This window comes from Pseudorasbora parva, chromosome 12 (assembly GCF_024679245.1).
Source record: "Pseudorasbora parva isolate DD20220531a chromosome 12, ASM2467924v1, whole genome shotgun sequence".
NCBI classification, from domain to species: domain Eukaryota; kingdom Metazoa; phylum Chordata; class Actinopteri; order Cypriniformes; family Gobionidae; genus Pseudorasbora; species Pseudorasbora parva.
In genome coordinates, this window is record NC_090183.1 from 13,877,851 (window position 1) to 13,903,338 (window position 25,488).

The 25,488-nt window shown below is 38.0% G+C and overlaps 3 protein-coding genes across 4 annotated transcripts; 1 reads left to right on the forward strand and 2 right to left on the reverse strand.

Annotated features, from left to right (window-relative positions):
* Positions 1-635: 635 nt before the first annotated feature.
* zdbf2 (zinc finger, DBF-type containing 2) lies at positions 636-9,756 on the reverse strand. Of its 2 annotated transcripts, none has more exons than XM_067459267.1 (7): positions 9,206-9,756; positions 8,647-8,731; positions 8,316-8,360; positions 4,541-4,574; positions 4,316-4,412; positions 3,450-3,577; positions 636-3,301 (listed from the first exon to the last, which is right to left on the reverse strand). In XM_067459267.1, exons 3-7 carry the CDS (start codon positions 8,350-8,352, stop codon positions 868-870), a joined length of 2,730 nt encoding a protein of 909 aa, XP_067315368.1. In that variant the 5' UTR covers positions 8,353-8,360; positions 8,647-8,731; positions 9,206-9,756; the 3' UTR covers positions 636-867. The 2 variants fall into 2 exon arrangements, with proteins under 2 accessions (XP_067315368.1, XP_067315367.1); XM_067459266.1 differs by having other exon boundaries at positions 8,643-8,731.
* Positions 9,757-9,890: 134 nt separating this feature from the next.
* On the reverse strand, positions 9,891-12,184 carry eef1b2 (eukaryotic translation elongation factor 1 beta 2). Its single transcript, XM_067459271.1, has 6 exons — positions 12,027-12,184; positions 11,576-11,698; positions 11,245-11,374; positions 11,000-11,063; positions 10,222-10,347; positions 9,891-10,085 (listed from the first exon to the last, which is right to left on the reverse strand). Exons 1-6 carry the CDS (start codon positions 12,104-12,106, stop codon positions 9,931-9,933), a joined length of 678 nt encoding a protein of 225 aa, XP_067315372.1. The 5' UTR covers positions 12,107-12,184; the 3' UTR covers positions 9,891-9,930.
* A 383-nt stretch (positions 12,185-12,567) lies between these two features.
* ndufs1 (NADH:ubiquinone oxidoreductase core subunit S1) lies at positions 12,568-25,472 on the forward strand. Its single transcript, XM_067459270.1, has 19 exons — positions 12,568-12,711; positions 13,339-13,421; positions 13,540-13,631; positions 13,703-13,810; positions 13,924-14,000; positions 17,457-17,538; positions 17,675-17,805; positions 18,202-18,387; positions 19,812-19,946; positions 20,052-20,166; positions 20,278-20,423; positions 22,332-22,460; positions 22,556-22,685; positions 22,773-22,933; positions 23,077-23,231; positions 24,376-24,551; positions 24,682-24,816; positions 24,899-24,971; positions 25,093-25,472. The coding sequence occupies exons 2-19, from the start codon at positions 13,343-13,345 to the stop codon at positions 25,182-25,184; spliced, it is 2,202 nt and encodes a 733-aa protein (XP_067315371.1). The 5' UTR covers positions 12,568-12,711; positions 13,339-13,342; the 3' UTR covers positions 25,185-25,472.
* Positions 25,473-25,488: the final 16 nt, after the last annotated feature.

Consider the following 25,488-nt stretch of genomic DNA (forward strand, 5'->3'; position numbering starts at 1 on the left):
ATGTAATCTGACTCCTGCAGTTAGTGCTGTAAGACTTGTGCGGTGACTCACTCATTATATTTAACAGACACGTTTAGTTTTTAATTGTAGTGTCTTCTTCAACTCAGTCACAGTAATCAAATAGCGGTGGCATTGGGAATGACCTCACAGGGCAGCGAAGCATTCTGGGAATTGTAGTCTTTCATCCCCATGAGACAAAAATAATACCCCTTTAATAAAGGTAAATATCCATATTTCTAACTTTATAGACTATAATCACTGGGGTTTCGATAATGGATGTACGCAAGTCAAGTTCCGGTGGATGAGTGCCCTCTGACCTAAGCTTTAGTGAGAATAGACTTATAAACTCATATAAAGGATGCGCTTTTTTGGGCTTCAAAATCTCAGGTACCATTCACTCTCATTATTAAGCTTGGAAGAGCCAGGATATTTTTTTAAATAGAACTCTGTGTTTGACTGAAAGAAGAAAGATATATATACCTGGATTGAAGGTGAGTAAATTATGGGATATTCTTGCATGAATCCTTTAAGCAGTTTTTGCATTTGTTGATTTGTATTTTAAAGACCATTTGATATAGTGCCAAAACCCAAAGAGAAAAAAATGGTAATATACTTTGGAAAGACAAAAATATTAATTATAAATTTAATTTACACCATCAATATCAACCTTTTAGAAAATACCCATTAGAAACTTAAAAAATATATAATCATCATTACAAGTTAAGAAATGCATATGACAAATAAACAAACATACAGACAAAAATGAACTTCAACTAGAAACAGTCAGCTGAAATTCAACTGTGCAAAACTATACAGCATTTGAAGAACAGAAGACAGCTTATGCACATGGCTGGTGTCTGATAACGTTCAGTCTGCTATATTTACAGTAGCGGTCCTCCCCCTCACTCTCTTCTGCTGACTGGCACTGAGCATTGTATTTATTTGTTTAGAAGAGGCTGTAATAACCGGCTGAATGGCCAGTTTAGAGGACGCAGATGATCTAAGTGAGGCCCTTGCAGGGTTCTTGTTTCTGGGAGATGTCCTACATTCTGCAGATATATGGGAGCTAATAGTTCGCCGGAGACTGCTTTGTGATTTTGCTTTGCGCTGTGGTTTGGTTGATTTCCTCTTGGTCCTGTAAGGGGGTACCGATGGTCTCTTGGCTGGAGTCAAAGGTCCAGCCCTCCGTAAGCTACGTCTGATTGGTGTTTGGTCAACTGGTGTTTGTTGGCGGTGTTCCTCTTGGTCCAGTCCTCCAACCTTATAGGAACTGCTTGCACAAGAGTGAGAAAGTGCTTTGGAAGAATCATCCACATGGGTAGATGGTGTGAGGTGTCCTAGGAGGAAACAACTGCTACTTGAGATAGAGGAGCGGGTGAATAAGGCTCTTCGGCTGCTAGACATAGAAGAACCAGGTTCTGAGGGGCCACCGCTCTCCAGAATAGAGTCTGAGGTGGAGGTACATAGTTCAGCCATGCTTCTCCTACCACGACCCTTTCGAGAACCTCCTGGTGACTGCCCCTGCTCCAGGCCCTGCCTCTCCTTATTAATATCTGGGCTAAGGCTTCGGAACAACTGCCGGACGTGTGAAAGAGATTTGGAATTAGAGGGTAAAGACATGCCTTTTGGTGGACTCTTTAAGATCCTATTGGTCAAAGGGTCGTAGAACTTAAGAGGTGTCTTTTTGTACTTGTACTTCTGGCCAACATCACTATCACAGGACTTTCGCTTCCTCCCTGCTTTCTTAATAGGGGTGGGCTTGGAGATTCCTTGACCCCCATCTGGGGAAGAAAGCACATAGACAACAGTTTTAGGCTGTAGAGGACTCATTATCTTGCTGTAAGAAGCAGGAAGCTTTAATGCACAGAGTCTGGTCTTCATGTCAGGGGTCCTTTCAGGGCTAGGGCATTGCTGGGGCTCTTCACAGTGTGTTGAGGGGAATGTTTCCTGGGATGATTTCGGTCGCACCACAGGGCAGCTAAGAGGGATGGTCTGTGTACCGTGGCTTACCTTTACCACCTGGCAACGTGATGCTAGTCTGTACTTTTTTTGCCTCGCTCTCAACAAAACAGCTGAATGTTTGGGGTCTTCTTCATTGTGTTCCATAAGCGGCATGATGTCTGTAGGCTCCCATCCAGCAGTATCTTCTTGTTCTTTTTTGTCCTGGTTCTTGTTCTTTTTCCTTTTCTTAATGTGCTTCCCAAACATAGCCAAGGATTCACTGTCAAAATAGCAACGGAATTGGCCCTGTTGGAGCTCTCTCACTATGGAGTCTATCTTCATGTCATCTTCAAACATCACCTGTGTCCACGTTTTTCCAACAAAAGACTGTGGTATGTGGGGAAGATCGGGAAACACTTTCTCAGTAGCACTCTCCTTGGTCTCCTCAGGTGTTCCCACAGAGTTTAGGGCTGTGTCCAGCTGATTCTGGTATCCTTGGTCTTCAAGGTTTATATGCACTTCCAGTAACTCGGCTAAATTCTTTTCTTCAACCTTTGCCTTTCCCAAAGCCATTTGTACTGCATTGTCCCATTCTTCACTGCCTTCAGATTCCCTCATAGACTGAGGATTCAGAAGGAAGCTGCCATTGTCCTCTTGCTGGTCAACTTTGAGACTGTACCCATAACAGTACTTTTCAATAACCTCCTCTATCACATCTCGAATCTGGTCAGATAGATGACTGAATGTCTGTTCCCTATGGAGGCAATGCGGCAGTCCTGAAATACACACTGTGGACTCATCAGCCACTGGTCGAAAGATTGCAGGCTGGTCCTTTGAGGTAATACACTTTGCAGCTGGCAGGGCATGGGATGCCGTAATGGAATCGCTCCCCTCATTATCCCTATTGGTTTTCTTGCTTGCCTTTCTGTGTTCAACAGCTCCAGCCTTAGCAAATGGTGGACACTTTGAAGGACAGGGATGTCCAGGGTGTGTTTGTGAGCTTTCTCTCTGAACAGGTAGTGTCAATTGTGATGTATGTGGTTTTTCATTGGCAGAGCTGCCACTAGTCCTGTGCAAAAAACCCTGTGTGGGGGAATATTTTTCAGGGGGAGGTGGTTCAGGCACCTTTTTACCTATTTGAGAAGAAGTTTGTATGTGTGTAGTTGCAGTGAGGTCAGTAGTCACTGCTGGAATAGAGGCTGCAATTTGCAGCATTTGGCACGACTCTTCATCAGAGGTAGGCATCTCCTCACGTGTCCCAACCGAGACACCATCATCATCTGATCCACAGTACACCTCTGAGAGCACCTCCTTTGGGATAAGTGGGGTGGTTAGCGAAGGTAGATCAGCATGGGTAGGCCTACAGGGGAAAAAAACTGTTAAAAGCAATGACTGAAAAGTATGCAAAGTATGCAATATATTATAGGACAATATAAAAAAGGCTCGATAAGAAATCAAAATTAAAACTAAATCTAAATCTAATTCTAATTAAAACATGGGTAACATACCGTGTATCGCTGTAGTGATGAGGATGATGCTGGAGCACATCATGGAGGAACCGCTCTAATAAACTTCCAGAAGACACATTAGCTCTAGCAGCTCGTACCACTTCTCTATGTTGGGCACTCAAGATATGCTGCAGAATACAATAATAGATTGTTTACCATAAAGCCCCAATAACTCATAATATCATAACATTAATAATTATAAACATGTCTGATTATCTTAAAGGGTTAGTTCACCCAAAAATGAAAGATTTTTGATTCATGATTGGGATCGCCAATGTCACACGATTTCTGCAGTTTGACACGCGATCCGAATCATGAATCAATACGCTGATTCATAACCGTTCAAATCTTTATTTGAGGATTGAAAACAAACCCGGAAGAGAAGACAATGCTGAATAAAGTCATAGTTTTTGTTATTTTTGGACCAAAATGTATTTTTGATGCTTCAAGAGATTCTAATTAACCAACTGATGTCACATATGGACTACTCTGATGATGTTTTTATTCCCTTTCTGGAGATGGACAGTATAGTCTGCATACACTCTCGGACTAAATATAAAATATCTTAAACCGTGTTCCGAAGATGAACGGAGGTCTTACGGGTGTGGAACCAAATTAGGGTGAGTCATTAATGACATAAATGTGCTTTTTGGGTGAACTAACCCTTTAAATGCAAGATATTAGAATACTAAAGTCATAAGGAGATCAACTAACATGTACTTGTGGCAATACATAAGGCAATACTGATTACCCATTGATTTATTTAAATAGAACTACTAATCCAAGCTTAACAAATACCTTGATCAAAACCAAGACTTGATCGTAATTAAAGGGGGAGAAATGATGAATGCCAGAGTGTTACGCACCTGTTCCACACTATTGTACAGAACTTGACAGCAGCTGCAGTAACCCTGTCTTTGGGAGCTGGAAGGACCAGCAACAGGCTGTTCTCCTCTACTAGTCCTAAAGATGGGGTAAAGAATACATACAATTATATTAGTTTAAAATTGCTGTTTAATTACTACTGATAATCTATACTAGAAGGTCTAGTTGGTAGGTCCAAATGTTGAATTTATTTTCAGACAACTCACCTGCCGGACATATCAGCTGGACACTTCTCTGCATCTACAACACATGACACAATATTTACATTAATTCTCTGAATCAGTGGATCTCAAGTAGATTTGCTTCAGGATCCAGATGTAACATTGGACATCAGTGGTGACCCAACACACTACCAAATCTAATCTCATTAAAAAAAAGGAAAAAGAAAAATACCTTAAAAAATAAACCATTTAAACGCTTTACTATTTATTAGGTAACTTAAGACAACAATTCCTCACTAATAATTTACATTCTCAATATTTATTGTATTAATATTGTATAATCTGTGTGTTTTTTCTTTTTTTGTAGCATTGTTCATAATTTTTAAAGATAGTACCAAGCTCGGGAAGGACATAACTTTTAATGTGACGCTACCGTGATGTGTGGTCCCCAAAGCTTATTGTTTGCATGGTTTTTAAGCATTTTTGTTAAAAAACAAGTGGTTTTAAACTGTTTAAATGCAATTAGCAGCAAAAAAGAACTTATTTTGCTATATGCACAATGACAGGCACACATGAAGCGCTGCCCAAAAGCTGTTTACATGGAACCTAATAATTAAGGATGCACCTATACCAATACCAGTATTGGGCCCGATACTGCACTCAGGTACTCATACCTGTACTCATTAAAATGCTCTGATAGATATCACAGAGTATACAGTAGAGTGCTTGTGACAGCAAAACACCAACAACAGAGCAAACAGAGAGCAGAATGGATATAGAGAAGGGTGTCTATAAAGTAAGTGTATTAAATTAATAAAAAATTAAACAAATTCAATATGTAGTATTTATGCCTATATAGATGGTGTGCACGAGCTGATAAGCCAAATACACTATCAGGCACAGTGCACGCATACAAGCTTGTTGAATTAAAAATCTTATATGCAAGTAAAAACTTGTACTGTTATGTGATTTATGCATGACGAGTTGTTCTCTACATTATTAAACAGGGCAAAAGTTTGCAGTGCGCAAACATCCGAAGTGCATGTCCAGAAAGCTTGCGCTTGGAATAATACACTGAATTCTGTTTCATGTCTTCTTGTACTTAACCGAAGAATTCACTCAAAATTATGTAAAAATGCCCATCTTGGTGAAAATCCTAGTAAACATACAGGTCCTTCTCAAAAAATTAGCATATGTGATAAAAGGTCATTATTTTCCATAATGTAATGATAAAAATTAAACTTTCATATATTTTAGATTCATTGCACACCAACTGAAATATTTCAGGTCTTTTATTGTTTTAATACTGATGATTTTGGCATACAGCTCATGAAAACCCAAAATTCCTATCTCAAAAAATTAGCATATCGTGAAAAGGTTCTCTAAACGAGCTATTAACCTAATCATCTGAATCAACTAATTAACTCTAAACACCTGCAAAAGATTCCTGAGGCTTTTAAAAACTCCCAGCCTGGTTCATTACTGAGTCTGGAGTAGAAACATCCAGAGCCACCGTGCACAGGCGTGTGCAGGAAATGGGCTACAGGTGCCACATTCCCCAGGTCAAGCCACTTTGGGCTACAGAGAAGCAGCACTGGACTGTTGCTCAGTGGTCCAAAGTACTTTTTTCGGATGAAAGCAAATTTTGCATGTCATTCGGAAATCAAGGTGCCAGAGTCTGGAGGAAGACTGGGGAGAAGGAAATGCCAAAATGCCTGAAGTCCAGTGTCAAGTACCCACAGTCAGTGATGGTCTGGGGTGCCATGTCAGCTGCTGGTGTTGGTCCACTGTGTTTTATCAAGGGCAGGGTCAATGCAGCTAGCTATCAGGAGATTTTGGAGCACTTCATGCTTCTATCTGCTGAAAAGCTTTATGGAGATGAAGATTTTGTTTTTCACCACGACCTGGCACCTGCTCACAGTGCCAAAACCACTGGTAAATGGTTTACTGACCATGGTATTACTGTGCTCCATTGGCCTGCCAACTCTCCTGACCTGAACCCATAGAGAATCTGTGGGATATTGTGAAGAGAAACTTGAGAGACGCAAGACCCAACACTCTGGATGAGCTTAAGGCCGCTATCGTAGCATCCTGGGCCTCCATAACACCTCAGCAGTGCCACAGGCTGATCGCCTCCATGCCACGCCGCACCGAAGCAGTCATTTCTGCAAAAGGATTCCCGACCAAGTATTGAGTGCATAACTGAACATATTTATTTGAAGGTTGACTTTTTTCGTATTAAAAACACTTTTCTTTTATTGGTCGGATGAAATATGCTAATTCTTTTAGATTTTGGGTTTTCATGAGCTGTATGCCAAAATCTTCAGTATTAAAACAAATGTAAGAAAGTTTAATTTTTTTATCATTACATTATGAAAAAAAAAAAAAAGAACTTTTATCGCATATGCTAATTTTTGAGAAGGACCTGTATTTGGTTATGTCTTAGGTGTACATAAACAGTTGAGAAATGAAATGCATGTGTAACAGTATATTTGATCTGTGCATTCAGTCTTAAAAGGACAGCAGCTTAGTAAACCTACTGCAGTTTTTAATGTTAATCAAACAATAAAGCACAAATAAATCACTCACTGCTCTTGACTGAATGACTTGTGTAACTTTAATAAAAATGCATCTATTTTTAATTTATACAGTTAAGACTATACACTATTACCGGTACATTACACACAGTTTCTTTTGGATTAGTGAATACAGTGTTACATCGCTAGAAAACGTACAGTAGGGCTGCAATGTTTGTGGAATATGCTTTAATGAGCGGTAAAACTACAGTGAGCATAAAAACACATTTAAGATTAGATTTAAATCTGTACATTAAAAAACAGCTTTATTAGGCATACATAGCAGTGATTGTTGAAATCTGGAAGCTATAGAAAGAATACATTTATTCATTAAAATATTTATATTTTGTTTACCTTCATTCATTCATTAAAAATCATGATCATTCTTAGGCATACAGAACAGTCATAAATCATTAAAATTTAAGTCTAATTAATTTGTTGCAACCTGAAAGCCATATAGAACACATCATAATTGTATTTATTTATTCATTAAATAACAATATTATACAATATTTATAATAAAATGATTCGTTTTTTCTTTAGTCATTAAAATGCATTATATCAGCTTCATAGTGCATGGCAGTCATAGTCATTCAAGGCAAATTATTATTATTTGGTAAAACCTGAAACCCAAATAAACAAAATATCGATATTTTCTTTAGACAATATACAATATCACTCAACATTACACAACACCTATTACTAAATACTACTCCTAAATGCCGTAAATGAGTCCTACCTGTCACAACATTCCCTACTCTGCCTTCTCTTAAAAAACACAATTTTATTGAGGTATTAAATGAGATTTCCTCACAAAAGCTGTTTAAAGCCTCTCCCCTAATGATAGCCTTCAGATTGGTCATATGAAAAACTCCCTCCAATTTACATCATTTTTAATTGTTCAATAATTCTTGATTGTTTTTTACTGTCAAGGTGAAATTTCTGGCTGGTGCCCCGCAGTTAAAAAAGAGGAGAGTTATCTGACACTCTCACGTGTGACCAAAACGCTACACACATTTTGGTGCCTCATGAGAGAAACCCTACATAACCGTTTTTTCTTAGCCCTTTTAAACAATCTTTATTACAAAATTAAGTTAATTATCTGTTTCCTTATTCTAATATTATTATCATTATTCACATTACTTAGTTTGTGTCATTATTAGTCCCATTGGCTCTATGTTACTCAATGATTTAAATAAATAAATAAATCTGAAATTCAATAATGCAAGATTATAGAACCTTACTTTTAGCAGAGGACTGTGGTCCTTCCTCCAAGGGCATGTTCCTGTCTGTAAACAACCATACAAACACAGAGAGAAAGTTGCTTGCATAGTATATTGTTGTATTGCAATGTAACGTTACAATTGGGATGTTTAAAACTATTTCACGTGTTTATATTTAATTTAAAAAAAAAACATTTTTGCTTTGGACCATGCAGAAAACATTTCACTGCCAGCAAGTACTAACGTATTCTGCCATAGTATGCATTTTATAAATACACTGATTTCAGCGAGATACTGTAAAATAACCTTGTTTCAACAAACAGACCTTCTAAACAAATGTAAACTCACCTACATGGAGGAGAGGATGCCTATAATGTTTCCGTGTCACATCACCGCGTTTGTCCGTACAGGCACGTGTAGTAAGTTAAAAGTCGTATCTAAAGATATAGAATACATTAACCAGAATTAGAAAAGACACATAAAAGTCTCTTATAAATGCACTTGCTTAGTATCATGCTTGATATATAATAGAAAATACATTAATAAAACACGGGTTGCAATTAAATTAATACTTAAAAACACAAATTAACTTTTCATGATTTTGAATTGTTTCCCCCCCTTTACTATGTCCAGCTTTTACTAATAAACCGTGCATATGTGCCGGCCAGCAAACACAAACATGCCTATTTAAACAGCCTGCTCAAGTATTACCACAGAAACCCACTTTCACTTAAAATGTATTTGAAAACGTTTGTTTTAAACATGGTTTCAGGACGCAAACACTGTTTAGGACCACACAAACTGCAGTTTGAGCTAGCCTGCTATGCTAGCTCTCCTAGCAAGCTAGTGACGCTTAGCATGACAACGTGGAAGGTGACAACAGGACCGTGACATGGTAAATATTCACTTACATGTGATCTAGAAAATATATAAACATAATTAGGCTGCAGTCTTCAGCATGCGGTTACTTTATTATGGATGTTATTCCACTTAGATCCCATGATCGGTATCCGTATTTAGCGCAGCTTTGCTCGTGGAGTGACGTAAGAGTAGAGCGCGAGAATCCACCCAATAGTAGAAGCCGAGACAGATTTTAATCAATGGGGGCTTCAAACTAAACGCTGCCAAATAACCAATAATTGATGGTAACATTACGAATGTTGCAAACTATGCACTTTTGCAAGAGTCAAATTCTTCATTTTTTTTAGCTTTATACCATGCAACACTTGGCAATGTAGTTAAATAAATCACTGGTAAATTTTTTTATTTTTTTAGTTGGCTACAACAAATTGCACAATTTCATAAAAGGCTGGATAAACGTTGCGTTCACGCATGATCTGAAATGTCCTTCTGAAGTGGAGACTTCCAGCTCGTTGCATTAAAATTTAGACTTGAGATGGCATTAGTGTCCAATTTTTTTTTTTTTTTACCTAGTATTTACAATTCTGATAGCATTTGAAGGCAGGACAAGTTCATAGAAAGACATGGTCTTAACAGCATATTCATACTAAAAGCACATGGAAACTATTTAAAATGTTATTTTGAAGACAAATTATAACCAAGTTCAAATAAAAAAAATACACCCAGAAACAAAGATGCATTTGAAGTGCTTTTTTATTTGATTAATGCTGTGCTTTTAAATCTTGTTGAAGGCTGCCACATCCATTGACTGCACATAGTCCTCAAAGGCTGTGATCAGTTCTTCCAGCTGGTCTGTTCCAACTTTATCATCCTCCACGACACAGGCAATTTGCAGTTTCTTGATGCCATAGCCGACCGGCAACAGTTTAGCTGTACAGAAGAAGTCAAGTGACAATTGGTCTATTAAAATGCAAAATTTGTAATGGCTAGGGGGGAAAGTATTCCTATTTTTGGTAGGCATAACATTTCATCAGTGAAATTAAATGGATGGAATAGGTCGACTTACATTGTCCCCAGACTAAACCGTCCAACTGAATGCTGCGGACACACTCCTCAAGCTTGGCCATGTCTGTTTCATCATCCCAGGGCTTGACATCCAACAGAATGGAAGACTTGGCGATAAGTGCAGGCTCTGCACAGACATTAAAAAGACTGTCAAATCGCAAAGCAAACAAAAAGGAATCCAACCATCACAATTTAATGACTAGTGAATGTCAGATTAAAAACAGTGTCAATCACAAGATTCAGCCGAAAGATGGTGATGTGAAATCATCATTTAACTAGTCACAATGTACAAATATGTACAGTATTGGTCAAAAGTTTGGTATAAATTCCATATACACGTTTTTGAAAGTAGAAGAATCTTATGTTCACCTGAAAACTTTTTTCTGTGATGCAGTCTTTTCAGTCACATGAGTCTTCAGAAATGATTACAATATGCCGATTTGGTGCGCTTCGTTTCTCACAAAACATTCACAAGTTTTGGGGAAAGATTGCCAACAATAATGGACAACTGAGCAACAAGTCAGCATGATTTCTAAAGGATCATGTGTCACTGAAGACTAATGTGGGCTGCTGAAAATTCAGCTGTCACCACATGAATACAATTACATTTTAAAATACATTATTCAGATAGAAAACAGTTAATTTAGAATTGCAATAGTTCACAATAATCCTTTTTTTTTTTTTTAATTAGTTTGAATAAGCCATCTTGGGGAGCATAAGAATTTATTTTAAACTTTTGACCCTTAGTGTACATTTAAAAGACGCTGAGACAAACATACTTTTTGCCTTCTTCGCGTTGTATGCTGCTAGTCTCTCCTCCTTGATCTTTTTGGATTCCTCATCCTGCAAGGAAAGATTCATAATCAGGCATGCACAGAAACACAGCAACCTCCTGGACAGTTCCACTAACTGGCTTTCAGGAACAAAAGGGGTCCATCACAACATCAGCCGAAAGATGGTGAGAAAATCATCATATGACCAGGTAAATCGATCAAAACACCACCAGTTCTGCTACTGTACTCACCTCTTCCTCATCAGAACCAAACAGATCGATGTCATCGTCGTCTTCATCAGCCGCTGCAGGAGCTGCTGCAGTTGTGTCCTGCACACCAGCAGGGCCGTACTGACCGAGAGGCTTCTTCACACCTGGAAGGCTAAAAGCCAAGAAGAGGAGAGTGAATCTATGTAACTGCACAAGTGCCATTGTGACAGTCTTCTATCTCCCAGCCTAATCAGAGTTTGAAGGATTGTACATCAGTCACTCAGGCGAAAGATGGTGATAGAATAATCATCATATATTGGGGGCGGGGGTGTACCTCCAAAACATCAAATATTACAATCAAGATTCAGATTACCTGCCCTTTTCCTTCTGGTAAGACTTGATGTGGTTGTACCACCTCAAAGCGTGGCAGAGGTCAGCTGGAGGGGCACCAGACAGGGCATCAAACACTGCATTATCAGCCTGAGAGGGCACATACCTGCCAAGAAAAATGTGTAGATATATTGGGGTTTTCATCCTTAAGCAATTAGACATGTTTGTGAACAGATTGGTTTATGGATGGATCAACAGTACAGCAAATCAAATATGGCACCTCAAAAACACATATGGGGGAGGGGGTACTACTACAAATACAGATCCTAGAATGATCATAAATACGTCTATATAGCAACTAAATGTATGACTACTGCCTTTGACATTTTTCACTAAAATCAGAAATTATTTTAGGATTACTGCATATGAAAAAGTATAGGCATGAGTTGTTACAGTGCAACTAAGAAAGCATAAATAATCTCAAAATAGCTTACCCCTCGATATAACTTTTGTCTGTCAGAAACTCATTGAGAACTTTGAGTCCAGCAGGTGTTTTGAGATCACCAAAGCCCATTGTTGGAAGTTACCGGTGAGACCTCGTGTACAGACGTTGAGCCCTGAGCTTGGAGGAAGAGCGAAGGAACGAGAAAAGATCGTGAGATGGTCTTTATACGTCTGACGCCATGACTCCGCCCACGCTGATTATATTTTACGCAAATACACGAAAATAAAACATTTTTGACATTTCATTTGCGCTAGATATGGTTAGCGTAACTTTTGTAGATAATCATTTTTGCAAGATAAGCCTATCCTGTTTTCACGGATAAAACAAGTACCGAAAACCGTGTTGCCTTGAAGACTTTTAATGTGAAATAAGAAGGAAACGAGCGCTTTTATTAGCGGAAATGACGCCACATTATTGCTAAAGTTCAACACAAAACGTTGCCTTTATTATTAAAATGTATTTAATATATTAATGTATTTTTATAAACATGCATGCATGAATGTGCTATATTATTGAATAATCTGATCCAATTAAATGTTTTTGTAATTATTCAATGATCGATGTGAATCGACTATTTCCGTCATCTCCTCCGAAATCACCCGAGTCCCTCACAAGTCACAACTGAACCTACGGCAGTAACGCTGTTCTGGTCTAGAAGGCCAAATAGCGTCAAGGTAAGATTTAAAGAGTACATTTTGTTTCGTTTGGAAGGTAAAGAGAAATGTATCTGGACATTTGCTTTGTGAATAACTGCTGGCTATATAAACGCATGCGAAACATGAGTAATTTACAGTAACGTTCTCCCTGTCCTTGAAGCTACTGCGCTGCTGTGTGTTACGTTAGCCTGCTAACCAGAGTGTATAGAATGGAGATGTCAACAGCACTGGTTTTGAATGTTAAATGTTTGATCTACTGTGCCTTTACAGTGCAGTACATAAATACTATTAAAATGGTTCTTTTTTATTTTATAAATCTTTGTTTTTGTAAGTATACAAACATGCTATGTTGCTGTTATAAAATATAAGGTTAATTTAGTAATATGTTCCATATAACTTATTGCACTTGCTGTCTGTACTCTGCAGATATTTTTGAATGTTTATGGAATTTATTATTAATCCTGTAATTTTTACACCTAATATCTGATTATAAAGATTACATTGTGGCTATTTATTTGTAATGCCCTTGTGTTTCAAAGTACTCTGTGGCATAATGATCCATTGTTAACCTAGATACTCTGCATTGAAATAGTGGGGATCAACATATTACGTGTGCTTCTAATCACTTGGCATTTTCTTCTACAGCAACATGTTGCGTTTGCCAGCAGTAAGTCGGGCTCTGGCTGGGGTGGCCCATTCCAAGGGCTCCATTGCCACAACTAACAATGGTAATTTACTCCATGGATTCTTTTTTAAATCTTTCGAAGTCAAGTGTGATGCCAATTTTTAAGAAATCTTTACTGGCTTGTCATTTATTTCCTTACACTGGCTTGTTTTTTGCAACAGTGCGGACCACAGTTCGGGCCTCGAGCAATATGGTTGAAGTGTTTGTAGATGGAAAGCCTGTCATGGTGGAGCCAGGGACTACTGTTTTGCAGGTAATTTCCCTTTAATAATTCTAAAAAATTGTACATTCCATGTTGTATGTTGACATGGTAACTGTGTTTAGGCTTGTGAGAGAGTTGGTGTGCAGATTCCTCGTTTCTGCTATCACGATCGTCTGTCAGTGGCCGGTAACTGCCGCATGTGTCTGGTGGAAATCGAGAGAGCGCCAAAGGTAACGTGCACCATTGAATGCATTGAGATTATGACATAATTCTTAATATGCATTATTGATTATAATCAAAATACATGATGAGTGTTTTTCCCCCATCTGTTCTTCATTAACAGCCTGTTGCAGCGTGTGCAATGCCTGTCATGAAAGGATGGAACATTTTGACCAACTCAGAGAAAACACGAAAAGCCAGGTTTGAGAAGTAGTTTCTTGTTTTACAAATACTTCTCGCTCAGAGATGTCATCATGATGTGCACATGATATTTATTAATGTCCAGGTTTGGGAGGTAACGAAATACATGTAACTTAGTTATGCATTTAACTGCCAAAACCAAAACTGCCTGCCAACTGACAGACGAACTGACAATGGCTTTCTTATTTAGGTTTAAATAGCCTAAAAGGTAATGTGGTGGATAAACATTAATAAAACGTTTTCTCATAACATGTTAAAGCCGCGATCGAAATACAGAACATCACACAAATATATAAAAGAACATTTTGATAAATAAACCTAAAAAAAATACCTGCCTAGAGAGGAAAAGAACACTTTGAGTGCGTTTACGTTCTTAAGCCGATTGTGCCTAAAGGGGGTGAAGACGTACGCGAAGCTCAGCCCCGCACGCCTCAGGATATCACTCACACCGCCACCTGACGCGCACATTATGTACACGCAAGCTCAATTTTGAATTGACTGACAGATGAGCTGCACGAAAGCGCTCTGTGGTGCAGCAGGATTTTAAACAACTTCCTGAGTGGCCGCTGAATGCTGCCGCCGGTGTGTGTACACTCATTTTAAGTTCTAATTTTAAAGGGGTCTAATCTTAAAGTCTACTAGTCTTAAAGTCTAGTCTACGTGTTCTAATCTTAAAGGGGTCGCACACCGATGCTCAGCGCCGCGACACGTCTTTAAAATATTGAGCACCCCCATATTGCCAAAATGGTATGATCCTCGTTTCATAACACCTGCGAAGATTCGACGGTGAGATCAGTGGTCGAATCAGGCTCCGCATATCGATGCATCAAATCTTCGACTATTCGGGGTCACCCCTAGTGATTACTTTAAATTTGTATGTAATTTATTTCATTTAAACATTAATGTAAACAGCAATTGGTTATTGTATGACTCTGACACTGCAAATGCTAAGATGCAGTCATGCTCACAAGTTTCATACCCCTTACAGAATATTCAAAATTGTAATGATTTAAATAAGAGTGGACTGGGGTCATATAAATTGCATGTTCATTTTATTTAGTACTGTTATGAATAAGCTATTTCACATAATATATGTTTACATATATTCCAAAAGACAAAATTACTGAATTTTATATAAATTAAAAATGTACATAACCTTGAATATTCACTGTCTGTCATTACCTGGATGATCCACTACTCTTTTCATGTTTTATTTTTTTATGCGACTTTTTAATCTAATTTTCTGAGAATTGTGAGATTTTAACTCACAATTACGAGTTTTAATGTCCAATTATTAGGGGGAATATGTTTTTTTATTTTTTTATATTTTATATATAAATATATTTATATATTCTCAGAATTACAAATTTAACACAATTTGCATTTGCAAGTATTAGTATAGTTAATATTAAGATAAGCTTATTTTGTTGAAAGATCATGGCTGCATTTCCCGATAACATTGCGAAGACTCTAAAGGTATAACTTAACTAAAGGTATCCCATTTCTAGGCGTGTTACCACAACCATTCCTTAGGAGGTCGCTTAAGGTATACCTTCTTAAGTGCAACGTTAGCTGGTGCTGTTCGTGACGGCGGTGCTGAATTGGCTTATATTGATGGCTCGAGATTCAATTATTTACTCTATGCAGGGGCTGTTTCACTGCATTACGCAAAAAAATATTTTCTTTATAAAAGGAGCACTTCAGAAAGAATTGAACTTGAATTTATCTACAAAATTGAAAACTAAATTTTATATTTTGAGTGCACGAACCAGCAATCTCATTCTCAACTGCATCATGCGTCAGTCCGCTACACTAATTGGCAGTTTGAAAGAGTCATTTATATTATTACAGTAGTGTTCAATAAATTTTCCATAGTGTCTTGATTTACTCCACAGCCAGGGATGATTGCCCAGCAGCTGCATCACATTATTGTGTAAATAACTAATGTCTGTTTTTGGATGGCCTACTCAATAAAAACGCAAAACATAATCAGCTGCTACTATGGCGGAGAAAAAAGAAAGAAAGAAGAGAGCCCCCAGCAACTGGATTTCAGGGATAGCTCCGTCCATTTTGTCTCGACAAAGTTGGTCCAACCAGATCTAAAAGCTGCTGAATTTGCTGTCGTGGCAGGCTAAATTTATTTTGAATAGAAGCTTCTAGCCAGGGGACTTAAGTTTTCACGTATGAAATAGTGCACATACACCAGCTAAATGGATCCGCAGACGGCGCCGTCTTTGATTTAGCTCAAGTATTCACTGTCTCGCTACCATAGTTTGACCAAACTCCCCTCCACAATCATTCCCTTTAAATGGGCTCCTAAGCCTTTCCTGTCTAATGGTTTGCCAGCTAATGTACCTTTGGATAATATAATTAAAAAGCTAACAACCATTATTGTAATGACAATTTTAATCCTTGCATTAAATAAACAATTCAGCTAGCCTAATTGAACACTGGGTGTATATTACAACTTCAGAATTATATTCGTATAGAGTCGACTGAAATGTAAAGAAGGATTTTGCACAGTGGTGGCCACTAGTGGAATGAACTGTTAATAGTGATAAGGTATAGCTAAGAGTGGTCCAGACCAACCTTACGAAAGTATGACTTACAGAAGGTATTCTTAAAGCTGCAGTCCATAACTTTTTGCACTCTAGTGGTTAATAAACAGAACTGCATGCATCTTGCGGAAGAACATTGCAGCCGGAGCTACTTCTCTCTGTTTATGTCTATGGTGGCTCACGCAGGGACTGTGCTCCTCCGCAGCGGTACCTACCAGTCTGGCCTGAAATAGTCCCAATATAAATACTTATAAGTGTACCATAATGATTCAGGGTTTGGAATGACATAATGACAAAATGACAAAAATACAGTTTGGAAAATGGATTCATGTTGTACATTCTCATTATATAATTTTTGTTTAAAAAAAAATTGTCCAGAATTTACGGACAGCAGCTTTAACTAAGATCGTTTCGGGAAACGCATATTAACGTTAAGGTACACCTTAAGGTATAACTTAAGAATGGTGTAGTGTTAAGAAGGTTTCAAGAAGTACAGCCCAGATTTTTTCATTTAGTACTGCCCTTCAGAAGCTATTAATAGCATGTTTCCAAGAAGAAAAAAATAGTAAATTTCATTCAGTTCAAATAGTCTAGTTTACACACCCCAGATCTTAATGCATCATGTTGCCTTCTGGCGCATCAATATTTTTTTGGCTTCAAGATATATTGTGGAAAACTGATGTTGTTTATAATAATATGCAGAGGAAAACCAAGCCCTATGTTTGGTGGTCCCTTTGTGTTACTTTCCTTATTAGTTTTCTAAAGTATTTAGATTAAGTTACAAAATGTAATGTAGAGTGTGTAATCTAACGAAATATATTACAAGTTACATTTTAAAGCATTAATTTTGTTATCTGTAGTGAAATGCATATCTGTATTCTTATTGTGTCTCTGATAGAGAGGGAGTCATGGAGTTCCTGCTTTCCAACCATCCTCTTGACTGTCCGATCTGTGATCAGGGAGGAGAATGTGATCTGCAGGTGAGAAAAGCATTATATACTGCAATTTAAGAGAATTGGATTGTCAACTTGAGTATATTGAGTAACTCCGGAATGGAAATAAAATCATCCCTGATGCAGTTTTTATAATCCTCTTGATGTTGTGCTGGATATATAGGACCAGTCGATGATGTTTGGTGCTGACAGAAGCCGTTTTACAGAAGAGAAAAGAGCGGTGGAAGATAAGAACATCGGACCACTCATCAAAACAATCATGACCCGCTGTATACATTGCACACGTTGTGTTCGGTGGGTTGGAGATGTATTATTATATAAGCTACATAGATGCACAAATGCATGTTATGCAGTGTTCAACAATTAGGATTGTTTTCTAATGGCTCAATACAATTAGTAGTTTATGTTCCTTGAAACATTTCATATATAATTATTATATATATATAATAATCATGTGTAATTAATAATATTTATTATTAGATAATTTATAAATGCTTTTAGATTTTATATATTTAAAAAATATATATGTATATATCTGTAATGCTACTCAATGATGGCTATAACACTTGCTAGGTTGCGTATGGTACAAAGCATTACTGAATACTGAGTGTTTTGATTTTAAATAAATGGTACTAATAAAACTTCTGTTTCTACAAATACATATTTATTCCTTTCTTTTTGTAACTACAGTTTTGCCAGTGAGGTTGCTGGTGTGGAGGACCTGGGAACTACTGGACGCGGTAACACCATGCAGATTGGTACCTACGTAGAGAAGATGTTCATGTCTGAAATGTCTGGTAACGTGATTGACTTGTGTCCCGTTGGAGCGCTGACATCCAAACCTTACGCCTTCACTGCACGACCCTGGGAGACCAGGTACAATGTGTTGCTCTCGTGTGCACTTTTAATCCATCTTTGAGGTTTTATTCTGCCTTTTAACCACTTAAAGGTCCCGTTGATTAATTTGATTATGTTTACAGTGTGCAATATAACATGAGTTCATGTTTCGCGTGTAAAAAAACACAGTATTTGTCACACAATTTACTTATCTGTACAGCGCTGTTTTCTCTGTCCTAAAAACGGCCTGATGATTTCCTTGTTCAATGAAGTCCCTCCTTCAGAAATAAGTAACGAGTTCTGATTGGGCCAGCGCTTCCCGTGTTGTGATTGGACAGCAGCTTAGCGCAGTTTGCCCGGAAAGGTCCCGCCTCTTACCATAACGGGGAGATGCAAGCGCTGAATGCGTGCTCTTCTCCACGTGGGAGAGCAACAAAACCACGCCCCCTATTTTGCGTGTTCTTGTGGGCGGAGGGTTAGTCAACAAACGGTTCTAGTGACGTCATTACATCCCTGCACTTCCTGCTGTAGTCCAAACCGGCGGTCGCTGTAGGCTTTGAAAGGGAACTTCTGTTAAATAAAATATCTCGCTAGGCATTGAACTTTGAGCTTTATAATTTTACAGGTATTATTTATGCTCTAACAGCAACATTACACACTAACTAAAGTTTGAAAGATGGAATCGCGAAGAACGGGACCTTTAATGGGATAGTTCACCCAAAAATTTAATTTTCTTAACCTCAAGTTGTTCCAAACCCTTATGAGTTTCTTTCTTATGTTGAACTAAAAAGATGGTATTTTGAAGAATTTTGGTAACCAGACAGTTGATGGTAGCCACAGTATTTCCATTTTCCATCCATTTCAAAAATTTTAAGTGTAAAAGGTTTAGGTCTAAATTTACTATAAAGCAAATGTTTTTACTAAAGATTTATTTAATAAGTAATATATATTTTACACAAAAATGCTATACACAATAAAAGCCATTTGTGTAACCAAGTTGTGTTCCAAATTTGAAGTTGATGTAAAATAAATAGAATTTCCCATTGGACATTTTGTTTAGGTGCTGTACCAAAAATAAGCCACCCAGTGTTACCCACATTCTGTTGAAATTCTTTCACAAATGATGAATAAGTTTCTGTCACAATATCACTTATCACAAACCCATCAAAAACAGAACCTGAATTTTCAGAGTACCTTTCCAACAATGTGTTCAGTCAAGTTTTGATTATAAGTGCAGTACATTTTGTATTATAAAATATGAAACTGCCGACTGGGGGAGGAGCCTGTTAATAGGCATTTCAGTACCATTTCCATGGTAACACAATGTCTGATTTGGAATACTGAGGGTGTAAGCCTTTGAGTGAATCCTGATAGTGTCCCGCTAGTTAAGGGGTTTTAATAGTGGGTTACTTGAATATGTGTGAACTTTAATTTTTGAAAATGCTGCTGTCATTTGTCGACAGAAAGACTGAGTCCATTGATGTGCTGGATGCTGTTGGCTCAAACATTGTGGTGAGCACCAGGGGTGGTGAGGTCATGAGAATTCTGCCCCGTTTGAATGAGGATGTTAATGAGGAATGGATATCCGACAAGACCAGGTGAGTGCATAAGCTCTTAAAATATAAAAACACCCCCCTCTCTCTCTTCATTCACACACACTCATGGTTAGTCTACTGTCCTGTCTCTGGCCCACCCTCTCTAAGGTTTGCATATGATGGACTGAAGAGGCAGCGCCTGACCCAGCCCATGGTGAAGGATGCCAGTGGACAGCTGGTTGCCACCACCTGGGAGGATGTTCTTACACGTGTGGCTGGAGCAGTGAGTGATTGCAAATTATAAAAAAAAGATTCATGCATGTATCTGTTTAGTATGATATGCTTTGTCATTTGCAGACAATATATTTCATTGGTTGGGATTTGTGTTTTTTAGCTCCAAGGAGTTCAAGGTTCTGAGGTAGGGGCTATTGCTGGTGGGATGGTAGATGCTGAGGCACTAGTGGCTCTGAAGGACCTACTGAATAGACTGGACAGTGAGACCCTCTGCACTGAGGAAATCTTCCCAATGACTGGCGCCGGGTGAGTCCTCATCCAATAAGAATGATGTCTGCCCTGATTTTACTAATAATATTTCTTCTTGTTCACTGATTTTAAGTAATTATTATTGGATTTTATCTAATAGCAGTAGTGATGTTACATCCCTGTCACTATTAATCATACCAAGGGTTAGAGATTTTCAGCACAATGTTAACTTTAAGGATTTGACTTGTGCAAATAACAACTTAACCTTTTTGTGGAAATAGACACACTTGTGTCCAAAACTCGTAATAATTACTTAAATGAGCTCATTGTTTCTGACTTAAAGGATACATTATTAGTTAACACTGATTTGTATTTGTACATTTCTGAAATACATTACTTTTTTATTACTATTATTACATTACTATTACTATAGTAATAACAGTAAATGATGCATAGTTTCCAGCAAGTAACCCCAAACCTAGCCCTAATTATGTTAAATATAATAATAAGTACATGAACTATTACTCAGCACTTATTGTATATTGCATTGTATTAGGGGTACATTAAAATAAAGCGTAACCATACTTTGTAATGCAAGCACTGATATAAACATTGTTTCTTTTTAAACATATTTAACTTCTGATCATGAGTTATTATTGGTCCTGATATTCAAGGTGCTGACTGGCTTAAAAGGATGGTTCACCCAGAAATGTAAATTGTCATTTAATTACTCTCGTTCAATTTTTTTTAAAATAAAATCTGAAAGATTTCCATCCCTCCTTTTGAAAATCCTTTCCTCTAAAACCTTCAACCTTCAAAAAGTTTATGAAAGTAATCACTATATATATAATTAATATAAATTATAAAGCATATAAATGAAGCTTTGCAATCCAGTTTTTTGCAAGAATTGCTTAATGAATAGATCTGAATAGATATTTAGGCTTTTATTCACAGATTCACATTCATCAACATGCATACATGAACACATTGTGTAAACAAAGAATGTTTGAGCTTTCAAATAATAAGGATTATTTATATTTAATAAATTAAGTTAATAATACAAGTTAATCTAATAAAGATTAACTTTTGGTGTAATGGACTTTCAGTGGAGGTACAGAAATCTATCCGGTTTCATTAATATCTTTATTAATGTTTAGAAGATAAACAAAAGGTTTATTGGTGTGGAATTGGGGGTGAGTAATTGATTACCTACTTGTTTGGGTGAAATGTCCCTTTAAAGTCCCCATGAAATCAAAATTGAATTATATGTTATTAAACTTAATGTTATCTATGAGTTAGTGTTCTCCAAAACAATGACAAAATTCACATTTAGAAGATATGAGCATTCAGTCTCTCAATTCCTCCAATATGGATTAATGATTTTGATGACATCACTCTGCACTTCAGCTTCTCATCAGATTTTAATGTCCAATCAAATGCTCTCTCGAATCTAAGGCGTTCCGCCCCCTGCATTATAAATAGACGCTGAAGCTGCGGCTAAAATCGCTCACTTGTTCATACATTTACTATTTTCTACATGGTGAATGGCACATAGTCACTATATAAGGCATAGTGAGCGATTCAAAGTGTAAATTTGCTGTCCATTGGGGTGAATAAAGTCTGGTTTCACATTAGTGTCACACGAACCCCTGCACATTGCACACAGTCTGCTCGGGTTCAGAGAAACTATAGCACCAAGCGGATCATATGCATGAGTTGGCGCATTCCAGAAAACATATCGGACACATTTGTATTCTGCACAGAATGCTATATTTTAAAGTGATATGCTGAAGATTAGGAGGAGAAACTGTTAGATATTAGGAGGAAACTCTGGCTCTGGCTAAACTGTGATATAAACTAAACACTACTGGCTATTTTAAAAAGCTGTTCGATATATCCTGCCGTCTTCCTGTTTCAGTGGAGATTACGTCATTTTGCACTAATTTTGCTCTTTTTGCTCCTTAGAACTGACCTGCGCTCCAATTACCTCTTGAACAGTCGTATAACTGGCATTGAGGAGTGTGACCTCCTGCTTCTGATTGGAACAAACCCACGTTACGAGGCACCTCTCTTCAATTCACGTGTCCGCAAGAGGTAAAACCATTGCACACTGTTTACAACGGTTGTAACCAGTTGAGCTGGTGTCATTTCACTCCACCCCACTCTTTCTTTTTATCCCCATTCTTCAGTTGGTTGCATAATGAGCTCCAGGTGGCCCTGGTTGGTCATAAGGTGGACTTGAGCTACACTTACAACCATCTGGGTGAAACCACACAAGTTCTGCAAGAGATAGCTGCTGGAACACACCCTTTCTGCAAGGTAAAATTACATAGAAATGTTGGTGTTAACATCATCAGAAGTTGCCTCTTGAATGAGAATGAATTGGAGTATGGTTTTGTATTTCAGGACCTAGCCCAGGCCAAAAAGCCTGTTGTAGTGGTGGGTAGCTCCGCTCTCCAGAGGGTGGATGGGTCAGCCATCTTCAAGGCTGTGTCCACAATTGCTCAAAATTCTCGAGCCAGCAGTGGTGTTGAGGAGGGATGGAAGGTTCTCAATGTGCTGCACAGGTCAGATACTGCCATAAGTGTGTGTGCATATGTGGATCTTTCTTTGAGTATCCTTTCTGTTCTATAATTGTTCCATGTGAATAAAAGAATTGTTGACCCTTTGCTTGGCACAAGTACTGACCTTGTCATATACATGACCTCAGGGTGGCCAGTCAAGTGGCAGCCCTGGACCTGGGTTACAAGCCTGGTGTTGATGCCATCCGGAAGAACCCTCCCAAAATTCTGTTTCTCCTCGGAGCCGATGCTGGTTGCATCACCAGAGCAGATCTCCCCAAAGACAGCTTTATCGTCTACCAGGGTCAGTAAACTCACTTGCATATTTTGTATTCTGTACCAGTGATTCCCAGCTCTTGTCCTTAATTACCCCCAGCACTGCACATTTTGAGGCAAATTCCAAACTGCAGTTTTGCACCTTTGAAGGGCACTTCGGGAAGAAGATACCATTTGTAGGGGCGTTCCAAACTAAAGTGTACAACTGAATCTCTTCACAAAGTGCCCTTCCACAAGTCTGTTATGTGGTGGTCGCTTCAAGGAAGCAATTTAATTTGTTTATGGCCATGTGACTAAGGGTGGTAAATCCTCACGATTCATTTTAAATTTAGATATGGCGGGAGAGTTGGAATTAATGTATAAACAGATTTCAACTCAATAATTCATTTAAAGGGGTACTTCAGCGCTGGGAAGATGAATCTGTATTTAAACTGGGTCATTAATGTAGTAAAAATGTGAAATTATTTTTGAATTTAGTGCTTTCTAGACTGAGAAAAGACAGAAAATTTATTTTTGTCTGATGGGGATGAAAGACAATAATTCCCAGAATGCTTCTCAACCTTACGAGGCCACTCTCAAAGCCATCGCTACTGAATCATTGGATCACTTTCCCACTGTGTTCAGTTTCATAAAATCAGTTCAGTTGGAGAACAGACACTATAATAAAAAACTGATTGTGTTTGTTCAATATGTGATTTAGCCACTGAGCGAGTGTCACAGCACAAACGCAGCAGTAGTCAGATAACATTCATCATGACAAAAAATCCTCTGATGACGCAAATTGACGATATTTGTGTCATCGGAGGATTTTTTCCAATAATAAAATGCATAAATCTCTTGTCATTCTAGCACCAGCACGATCATTCGAATATAGTCCAGAGTTTCTACTGATACAAAGCCATATGCTAATCGCTGAAGTAACGAGCTAATGTTTTAAAGTAATATTTAGTTTAAAAAAAGATTCATATGTAATAAATTGTTTAATGCTTAACAAAGTTAAATGCAGATTGGGAAAACACACACAGGCATATTCTAATTATAAATGTATATTTATTTGTATATGTATCATGTTAAACCACTGTTCTATACACTTGTTCTGTACAGCAGGTAAGAGGCTTGCATCAAAATACAGTATATTCTTTTAAGTTTAATGGTAGTACATGCTTATTCAGGTCACCATGGAGATGTAGGTGCCCTCATGGCTGATGTCATCGTGCCTGGCGCTGCATACACTGAAAAGTATGGCACATACGTCAACACAGAGGGCCGTGCCCAGCAGACTAGGGTGGCAGTCACTGCTCCCGGTATGGCACGCGAGGACTGGAAGATTTTGCGTGCCGTTTCTGAGGTACACTCCTTAACCTGTACTTCAACAATGTACACCTTGTTTCTCGTATTGTTTATATACCTTTGCTGAGCTATTCTTTCGAAAGAAAGTAGAATGTACAGTACAGATTCTTATGTTTTTGTTTGCTCAGCTGGCAGGCGTCACACTGCCGTATGACACGCTGGATGAGGTAAGGAGAAGGCTGGAAGAGGTCTCTCCTAACCTGGTGAGATATGATGATGTAGAGGAAGCCAATTATTTCAAACAAGCCCATGAGCTTTCAAAGGTTTGTTCTTTTGTTTGTAATAGAAATGTTTGTTTTAAATCGCCACTACTTGAGCAGTTCACTAATGTTCCCGTTCCCTTAGGCTGTGAATCAGTCACTGCTTGCAGCTCCTATTGTCCCTCCTCAGCTCACAGTGAAGGATTTCTACATGACAGGTAGAGTACCAAATATATTATGTTGTTTTAAGTTTTTATGTTTGAATAGAAGAACACTGTAACGTAATATATGTATTCAAACCTGTCGTTTACCATTGCCTTTGGTTGTCTTCCTCTACAGACCCTATAAGCAGAGCCTCTCAGACAATGGCCAAGTGTGTGAAGGCTGTGACCGAGGGAGCAGCAGCAGTTGATGAGCCCTCAATTTGTTAAAACTCCTTCAGGCACACCAATCTTTCCATCGTAACGCACATAAAAGTAGTCATCAAGTATATGTACAGACACATACCTACATTTTAGCATACTTTGCTGTTTGTCTCTTGTGTCTTACATGGTCAGATTTCATCAGAGCAGCAAAATGTGTGAAATGATTTTTTCCCCCCTCATATTTAAATAGGCTTTGAAGGGTGTTGTAAAGTTTTCATTCCCATGATTGAGCTGGCTGAGGTCTGCTTTGTTTTGGAAAGCTCTTATTATAAATAAAAATGTATTATATCAATATACTATTGTCGCTATT